At 34.3% G+C, this 10,000-nt stretch overlaps 1 protein-coding gene across 1 annotated transcript in view; it reads right to left on the reverse strand.

Moving 5' to 3' along the window:
• The window catches only part of LOC143027710 (uncharacterized), a 622,840-nt gene that overhangs the window by 386,208 nt on the left and 226,632 nt on the right, over positions 1 to 10,000 (reverse strand). Inside the window, exon 5 of the mRNA XM_076189179.1 lies at positions 9,180 to 9,263. Within this exon, the coding sequence (XP_076045294.1) occupies positions 9,180 to 9,263 (84 nt within the window). The remainder of the gene's footprint in view (positions 1 to 9,179; positions 9,264 to 10,000) is intronic.

Here is a 10,000-nt window from a genome sequence, read left to right on the forward strand (position 1 = left end):
TATTATTATTATTATTATTATTATTATTATTATTATTATTATTATTATTATTATTTTTATTATTATTATTATTATTATTATTATTATTATTATTATTATTATTATTATTATTATTATTATTATTATTATTATTATTATTATTATTATTATTACTATTATTATTATTATTATTATTATTATTATTATTATTATTATTATTATTATTATTATTATTATTATTATTATTATAATTGTTATTGTTTTTATTATTATTATAATTATTATTATTATTATTACTATCATTATTATTATTATTGCATACATACATACATACATACATACATACATACATACATACATACATAAATACATACATACATATAGTTATAGGCTATCATTTGTAACCAAAGTATTTCCCTGAAAATTTTCTCACATTAGTACTTCATTGGTGCTTACCTGTTTCCATGTTAGTTCTACAATACTGTTTTTGGGTACTCAAAAGAGTAAGGATTAATAAATGATGCACTCAATATTTGTACAGTGTGCTCCTAGATAATCCTGCATCACGCTCACGCTACGCCTCCTAGATGCCACAAGCTTTGTAAACAATGATGTCTACAGCGGAGTACAGATATTTTTTTCATTTCGATCATAGTGTGCCAGTATCAAAGTTAATTGTGGTCATTCGTTACTACTAGATAAAACGAATTGTTTTTTTATACGACAAATTAAATGCATTATTTTACATTGCTTACACATCATATAAAATCAAAAGATTTACTACAAGTATCCGTTCCAGCAAATTATATCTTTTTTCCTAATTATTCCTAAATTGTGCGCCCTAACTTCTGCCTTGTTTTGTTTTATTTTAACTTTTGTTATATTCTTTCTATATAATTTCTTTGTTATACCTTTACTATTTATCCTGTTTTTATTTTTCTAAAAATATTTATCTGATATATTTAATAAAAAAAAATCTTAAAAAACGATACCTCATATCATTTGTTTTGCATAATGCTGATAAATTGGCCATTTAGTATCATTGTATGAGGATCAAGCATCCTTATTTACCTCCCCATGTATTTTCTGTACTGTTCTCCTAAGCATTCTTCTCCTGCCTTTCTCTATGAGCTCTATATGATATTAATATATTATTACTCCCCTGCCCGTTTCCCTTTCTTCTCAGTCATGTATTTTACTCAGTCGTTCTTTCCGTATTTTCATAATTCCTAAATTTGTTATTAAATAGCCTACGACACTCAACACAATGGCTATAAATCAAACATAATGAGAATCCATGAGGGATGAATAGAATCTCTGACGTCATTGCAAAGCAGATGGCGCACGGGTAGGTTTTACAAGAGTGGTTGTAGCAGACGAACGTTTTACAGCAGGCGACGTGATTTCAAATTGCAATAAATAAAAAATTAGAGAGTTTTCGTGTAGTTTTTTTTAACTGTTATTGACTTTGATAAGTACTAAGAACATATTCCGGTTAAAATTAGACACTTATAATTTTCAAAGTGGTTACACTTTAATCTTTGGCATGGGTTTCCGTTATCTATTAATTGTCACGTTTATCTTGTTCTGAAAGTTGTCAATCTCTCTCTTTGATTTCTCTAGTATCATCAAAACTCACTAGCGTATGGCCTTGCTGAGCTTGTCTTAAAATTTCCACATGGAGCTAACTTTGTTCATTATCTTTTATTGCTTACAGCTTTCTCATTTTCATATGTTCTTCGTTTTTATTTCCAATTTAATTAAATAAGTGTCATTTTCATAGCTCTTTCCCCAATTTCTACTGATATGGTGATTTTGAATGTTATTGAACAGTTGTTCAAGGTAATCTGTCTTAGAATTCATTGCCAATGACTGAGATTGATTTCTTTACTACAAGCACATTTTTCACATTCATAAACATTGTCACAGCTCTCTAGCATTTTCCTACATTTAATTAGCAATTGTGAACATTCTTGTTTACAATGGTGTCATTCATCACAGAAATCATAGAATATTACCTATTGCTGAGAAAGATATCAATATTAACCGAATCTTGTTGAACCTGTGTATACTTCCATTTCAGTTGCTATTTTGCTTTTCACAGCAATCATTTTATTCACTCTCGGTTTTCTGACCTTTGTTAATCTTTACCTCCTGCTACTAAACCTAATGTTTCTTAAAGAAGTATTTTCCCGTGTGTGTCTGTGTTATATTTTTTTCTGTACAATCATTTTTTATGTAGAAAAGAACGCCATGCCTATGCAAGAAAAAAATAATAAAGAAAAATAAATAAATAAATAAGATAAATAAATAAATAAAATAAAAATTCACTTCATTCTGCCAACTTCATATTCACAATAGTTTATTTATTCTCAAGTTAACTTATTGACAAATATTTGCAACTGCACAGCAATACGTTATCATATTGCGACCACCTTAGTATATAATGGCACATAACTTCCGAAATAAATCTTTACATGATGATTTTTTCGAAAACGTTGAACAGTCCTAATAATTCATATAATCTCTCTCTCTCTCTCTCTCTCTCTCTCTCTCTCTCTCTCTCTCTCTCTCTCTCTCTCTCTCTCTCTCTCTCTTACTCTTTCCATCTGTATACCTATCTCACAATCTATCTAACTATCTATATATCTATCTACATATCTATCTATCTATCTATCTATCTATCTATCTATCTATCTATCTATCTATCTATCTATCTATCTATCTATCTATCTATCTATCTATCTATCTATCAATCTATCTATCTACCTTTCTATCTATCTATCTATCTATCTATCTATCTATCTATCTATCTATCTATCTATCTATCTATCTATCTATCTATCTATCTGTCTGTCTGTCTCTTTGTCTCTCATCAGGCCCAAATTCTACCTTCTATTCTTGCTACCTTTCATATTCTTTCCCTTCTCCTTTCTCGCTTTCTATTTTTTTTCTTACATCCGTTTATCTTTTCTCCCCTTCCTCTGTTCCTTGTTCCACTCTCTTTCTTTTATTTTCCCTCTTTCTGCCCACTGCTTGATGTTTTTTTCCTCCTTTTCTTCATTTTCTTTTCTTTCCCGTTTACCACCTCAACCCCCCTTGGCAATCCATTTTTTTCCTCATCCTACCACCCCTTGCCATAAGACTCCATCCTCCCTAGCTCTTTGAGCCCGTCATATGATCCACACGCTCCCCCTTACCTACGAAAAAGAAGTAAATAGTAAAAGTTCTACCCAGAAAAAAAAAGCGTAAAGATCGAGGCTCCGCAGGAAATGAAATTATTGCGAGGAGGCTGGCGAATGGGAGTGTGGTGTTGGCTGTGGTTGTGGTAGCTAGTGTTGTGGTAGAGATGGCTGTTGCCAAGCTGAATGGTATATTCACAGGAGTTGTCGTACTTGGACACTTTTTTCGAACGTTATTGCTTACGTCGCTTAACATGTGGTGAAGATGATTACAAAAATAATTGAATTTACGGACGTAGATTCAACAGTGACAATATAATTCATGAACTCGTTCAATTTTCCTCTATGGAGGTGTCTATGGCAATATATTTATTTTTTCCATATAATGAATAAAGTTAGCGGTAGATGCCTCTCTTCATGCACATTAATTAGATTTATGCTAAAGGAATTTTCTCCAACAAAGAATTCTAACTTTTTTTAAGCCATGTTTATAACAATTTCTCCTGGTGGGTCAAGTAATTTCTATCCTACTGTTTCTGTTTAACGTTTCCGTATTCAAAACCAGGATTTCTGTTTTCATATGACAAAGCATTTTTGAGTGACCAATGGGACCTTCCTGGAATCATGGTAATCAGCATTGCAAACGTGGATGAATAATCTTTTTGGATGTAATTACAGCACTGAACCGAGACCCTGCATCACCGCTTCCCTACAATGCACGGGTGTGAATTCAAACAACAAGACAATGCAAGCCAAGAACTGTCATGACGCAGTCATACTGCATTAAAGGTGTGTAACGAAGACCTCACTTCATTTTAAAGTTGCACTAGGATGGATGTGATCTAAGCAATACCGGTACTCCAGAGGGTCACTCAAGACTGTATGCCTTAAAGATGTATCTGATCTGTAAAAGAGAAAGCTTTCTTTTCCACAACAACATGGGAACTGGAACATACATTCGAGAGTCTGCCATAGAGACTACGCTGTAAATATCTAACTCGTTCTTTCTCCCATACATCTCACAAACAATAAAAATCCAGCAACCCACTCATGACAAAATAATAGCAATAGCACATCAGAGAGTGTATTGACGTCAAACTCTTGTCATCGATACAATGGTAGTAATATACCAGCATAGTGAAACCCCATAGTGACAAAACATGAAAGACAACAGGCAGATAACAACACTTCCAACAATGATCTATATTGTTGAGAACACGGAGGTATCAGTTAACAATAACGTATCCGCACCAACCGTGCGTCAGCATAATGGCGCGTTGGCAGCAGTGGCGTCACACTTGTTATAATCAAAGTTTATGTAGCTGTAAAGTATTATGGCCACATCAGCTTTTAGGGAATATAAAAGGGCAGCTTGTATAGCATAATTCTGAGAATCATCTTTTCCCGTTCAGGACAGAGATATACATCATGAATTTTGTTCTGGCTAAGAACAAACTTTTTTTATGCGGGAGATACAACTTCTCTCAGCACACAGAATCTCAGATTCGTAGTTGGAACAAAATATATAGTGTTCGTCATGAGACAAAATTATATATCAAAGAATACCCAGTAAATGGCGTAAGGCTTATGGGAGATAATAAATAACAGATAAATAAAGTGAAAACTACAGGGACTATACGAAAGGTTATAAAGTTCTCAGAGAGGATTCATCTGACAGTCAAGAACGAGATGGGGAACTTATGTGAGATCAAGATTACCACATCAATGTTCATATGGGCGATGCAGACAAGGTCATGATATTAAGGCAATAGGGCAGGACTCGTAGTAATGGATATATGTTGGACAAATTTAAGTTAAAAAAGGATTTAGGCAAGAAGTGGTTATCGACTCGGTGGTTAATGGATAAAATAGACATAGTAACCATAAACTAAACGCTGAAACGTTTGTATTAAGAGAAGATTAGATAGACTTATATATGGGGATGATATGTGATAGCTGACATGGAAATGCCAAGAACAGACCTCCATTCTTATGTTCGTGTGTTTATATGCTCTTTTTGGTAAAATGGTAGCTACTTGTAGCCGCTAGATTCGAAACCGGGTTCAAATGATACGAGTTTTAGAAACCAGTGCTACTGAGATGTATATCATTAAGGGTGGGCCTATATTCAAAATTCAAACCAGCAAAAAGGGTATTCAAAACTAGAACTCTTTATTCTATCATATAAAGAAAAAATTTATAGTTTCATTTATGCATAATTAATTTGTTGTTATTACCACAATTTGTTCTCTAACTACTAGCATTAAATCTAAAAGTTGAAATTACAAAACTTTTAAGATCAATTATATTGCATCAGATATATAAACTTGGACCCAGGATCATAACACGGTACTATGGCCAGCTGGATCTACTTCTGATTAGTCATAATAGTCTATTGTGTGTTTTCTAAAAAAAAAAAAAAAAAAATGGTATGCTCCTCGAGTGTCATGATATGTGAGATACTCGAGAATAGCCCTGAAAGACAGAGAGAAAAATTGATTAAGAGAACAGATTGAAGTGAAAGATATTGTGGAGACGGTAAAAGAGAGGAAGTGGGATCGAACAGGTAAGTTAGCGCAAACGAATGATAAGAGATGAAGCATATTATTGAGTGGATGCTATGCGACAGGAAGCGTGCAAGGGGGAGACCAAACAGAAGGTGGAGAGATGAGGTAGGAAAGTTTGCAGGAGTGACGCGACAGAAGTTGGTGCAGTCATGTCAGTCATGGAAAGGCAGGAGAGAGTCCTTTGGTCAACAGTGGACTCAAAATGGCTGATTGTTTGACTTATGAGATACCTGCCCGTAAAAGGGTTAATGATAATTATGGAGGCCGAATCATACAAATGTGACACTGTATCCCGCCTACTTAAGAGTGGTACTTTGAATAGTTATTGCTCGACTTCATCTGATTTCCTTTTCTTCCGTAAAGAACTGATTTGATCCATACTAAACAAACGACATTACTTCGCGTACTTCAAGCAAAACACCAGGACCATCATGGAAGAGCTACAATTATAGAAAATAAAGGTTGCTATACAACAAGTGTACATTATACATTGTACAAGTACTGTATATGTCCATGTGAGTGAATGCGACGATTCTGTAAAAAGAAGAAAGAAAAATCCAGCAAAGAAATCTGCAAAATTATTGCGATATAATATTAAGTGAATAAAATTGCACCGTCGTGTTGCCCAAAGAACCAGCATGCAATAGAAGCAGGAAGAATAAAGTTTCAAAGTATTTCAATAATTGTGATACAATTTTCTGCCGACTTATGGAATCACATGATATTCAATCTCCGAAATTTGAATTAGCTTTTAATGAGTAACAAGATCCGTCCCTTTGTTTACGAAACAGTAACATGGTGAATATTCACAGAAATTTTATTTAGATTTTAGTTTAGTTCCTTACCTCGTACACTGTTAAGTCTCGTCCCATTGAACGGTTATACAAAAGTGGTTTGTGTAATTTAAGTGTTTAGTAACCTTTTCTCAAAGATCTCACGTACTTTCATGAAATCTTACAACTTTTCATGGTTGTCAACTAATATAGATAACCGTGGAGAAAATGTAATGCAGATTATGTGAAAATCAAAAGCTATAAATATTAGTAATAGGTTATCAAAAAATCCTTAAAAGAAAATACAGTTATGGGGAATACATTGTCTTTTTCATATGAGCAAAGTCCTAACTAGTGATTAAAGGTGGAGATTTATTCCCATGCAAACTGCGCAGTGCCTGCCCTGTCACGTCTCAACGTTCAGCTAATTCAATCATCTCCATGGCAACGGGCAGTGAAGCCAAAGCAAGAGAAAGTCGTGAGGATGATGGTGTCTGGGGGGTCGATGGGGTTTCACTTGTGTTCCACTCTGCAGGAAGGGGACTTTAGAAGACAAGAAAAACAAAGAAAAGTTGTATAAAATGTAAGTGATATTAAAATGAATGCTGATTAGATGAACATATCATGACATTAAAACAATGAATAGTATGGTAATAATTTTGCGGAAAGAGGATCATGTGTTATACTATTTAAAACTGTAGTACTATATATATATATTTTTCTTTATCTGTTACAGACCAGCGCGCATATTTTCAGAATGCTTTTTCATTGTAGAATAGTTTAAGTCATTTACAAACTTTACGCCTACACAACTTAAATTATTTCTAGAATAGATATAAGATAAAATCACACACAGATTTTGTATGTTGTGCATAAAAATTATTAACTAATATGAGCTTTGTTGTCTGCTATTAAAAAATCTAATAATTTTCTACGCCTTTAAACTTCTCAGAGCCAAAAGTTACACAGGCTAATTTCAAAATGGTAACAACTTGTATTTTTCATAAGAACATAAGAATTAAGGAGACTGCAAGAGACCATAAGCAGCCCCGTATCCATCACCACCTGTCATCCCCATCCATAAAGTTGTCTAATCGTTTCTTAAAACAACTGATAGTTTCAGCGCTTACCACATGGTTATTAAGTCTATTCCATTCGTTGACCACCTTATTAGTAAACCAGTTCTTGCCTATTTACTTCTTAAATCTAAATTTGTCCCGTTTAAATCCATTACTGCGAGTCCTGCCCTGTTGTTTAAATATGATGACTTTGTTTCCATCACCCTTGTTAAAGCCTTTGATCCACTTGAACACCTCTATTAGATCACAAGTTAAGATGCCTAAACCTCTCTTCGTAAGGGAAATTTCTGAGTCCATGTATCATTTTGGTCATTCTTCTATGTACTAATTCTAGTTAATTCTGTAGTGAAGTCCATTCTGTAGGACAGAGACTAGAACTGTACCGCATAGTCAAGGATTGGTCTAACTATCGCTAGATAGAGTTTGATAATAACCTCTGCACTTCTATTCGTTACCGTCCTTACAATGAAACCTAATGTTCTGTTAGCTTTATTCCTGGCGCTAATGCACTGTTTCCTGGTTCTAAGGTCCGGACTCACTAGAACTTCCAAGTCTCTCTCGCACTCAGTTTTCTCTTTTTTTTCAGGAAAGCTATAGTGTTTATCAGTCAACCAAAAAATGGCTCAACACTGATAAAAATATATTGGTCATAAGTTTATTGTATTTCGTAAAATACATAATTAATCTTTCTAATTACTTATTGGCTACTGAATATATTTTTTCTACATAGTCGGCTATGTTACCGTGAATCCTGAATTGTATTTGTTCCAACAAAGATTCCTGAAAGTTTACATTCTCTAGCATCAAGTATGGCAACTTAGGCAACAGAGCTGTTTCCAAACTGTAGCAGCTTTGCTGTTCCACTGGAACAATCAGCGACGTGGAAGGGGGTCCTGTGGCCTGGATGACTGTTGGTCCTCCGTATCATCTCACCCCGGTGCAACATCGATTGTCGACATTGAACAACGGAGGACATCATGGTAACAAATATATAACGTCATATGGCTATGGAATAAGTGATAACACAGAAACCTTACATCATAAAAAAGTCTCAACACAGCTGTTTGTATATTTCTTTAATTAGTTTCCTCTATCACGGTGTAGAGATCAATCTCTCTTCATCCTTTGTTGAAATACACAAAAAAAAAAAAAAAAAAAATTGATGTCTATCAACTTATGGTAAAATGCATCCACGTTTCACAGCACCTATCAAACACGAACCAACATCGGCGTACAGCGATAACATACAAAGAGGAAAGCCTATAAATTGTGTACCATTTCACCAGAATTGTCCAAGTCTTGAACCAAAGTCGAACGAGCATTAACACCCTAGCTGCCAATGGGTTAATGTAAATAGGAATGAAATATACTGTCATCAGACTAAATAAAGGTATAAATGCATTCCGTTACGGAGGAGGGTTAATAAGGAAGAATCTGCTTACCTTGCTGGCAGGAAACGACTAGGTAACCCTTATATTCCTACGTACAGGTCCTCGTCAAAAATTGCTATAGATCACACATCGAACTAAGATAGCCTGGCGTCAACTTTAATGGATACCACTCGGTACGGAAGGGGTTAACAAGTAAGGATCTGCTTACCTCGCTGGCAGGAATCTGCAAGGTAGCTCCTAAGGCCTCTGCATATGGATCCTCATGATAACTTGAGACGTACTCCCGCCTTGCCTGGAACATAAAGGAGAACCCTAAATCAACTCTCGACAGAGGATCAAAATACATTAGTTAAATAAAAGTACGCTTACAGTGAATGTAGTTACACCATATTAATGCATTTCAAGAACGGCAGTCACAATTTTTATTACAGTGGTTGTGGGTGTGCAATTAGAAATGAGGTGGCTAGACTTGTATTGTGGTAACAAAATGGTAGTACCATCATCATAATATTAATATTAATCTTGTAATTTTGCTAAGGGAAAATGAGATTTAATGAAGAACACTTCAACAACAATGATTGATGAAGAAACAAGACAAACCAAGCTGCGTTAAAATGGTGATGATGGCCAATATTATCGCGTAGAGCTAAAGAACAAATTTGGGATACATTGAGCGAATTACAATGAAGATGATTTTCATATAAAAGAAAATTGAACAGTGGAGTTTAATAGACGATATATATGAAGAAGAGAAAAATAGAACCTACTTAATTGCATATACGAGTATAACAAAATTCCATCTTTGTATTACCTATCCTACAAATTGTTTCACCTTGTACCTGTATTAAAGAAAATTAAATCGCATTAAAGGTTTATGATCTCCATATGCATATAAAAAAGCTGAGCATATTCAGATATGTTTGTGCGTTCATGTGTGTGTGTGTTTATCTATTTGTAACAAAGCTCGTAGGGTGCTGTTTCCTTTTCTTCAACTATCATACCCAGGATTGAATTTCCTCGTGATTTTAG

This window comes from Oratosquilla oratoria, chromosome 8 (assembly GCF_046742065.1).
Source record: "Oratosquilla oratoria isolate Oo_2021 chromosome 8, ASM4674206v1, whole genome shotgun sequence".
Classification (NCBI taxonomy): domain Eukaryota; kingdom Metazoa; phylum Arthropoda; class Malacostraca; order Stomatopoda; family Squillidae; genus Oratosquilla; species Oratosquilla oratoria.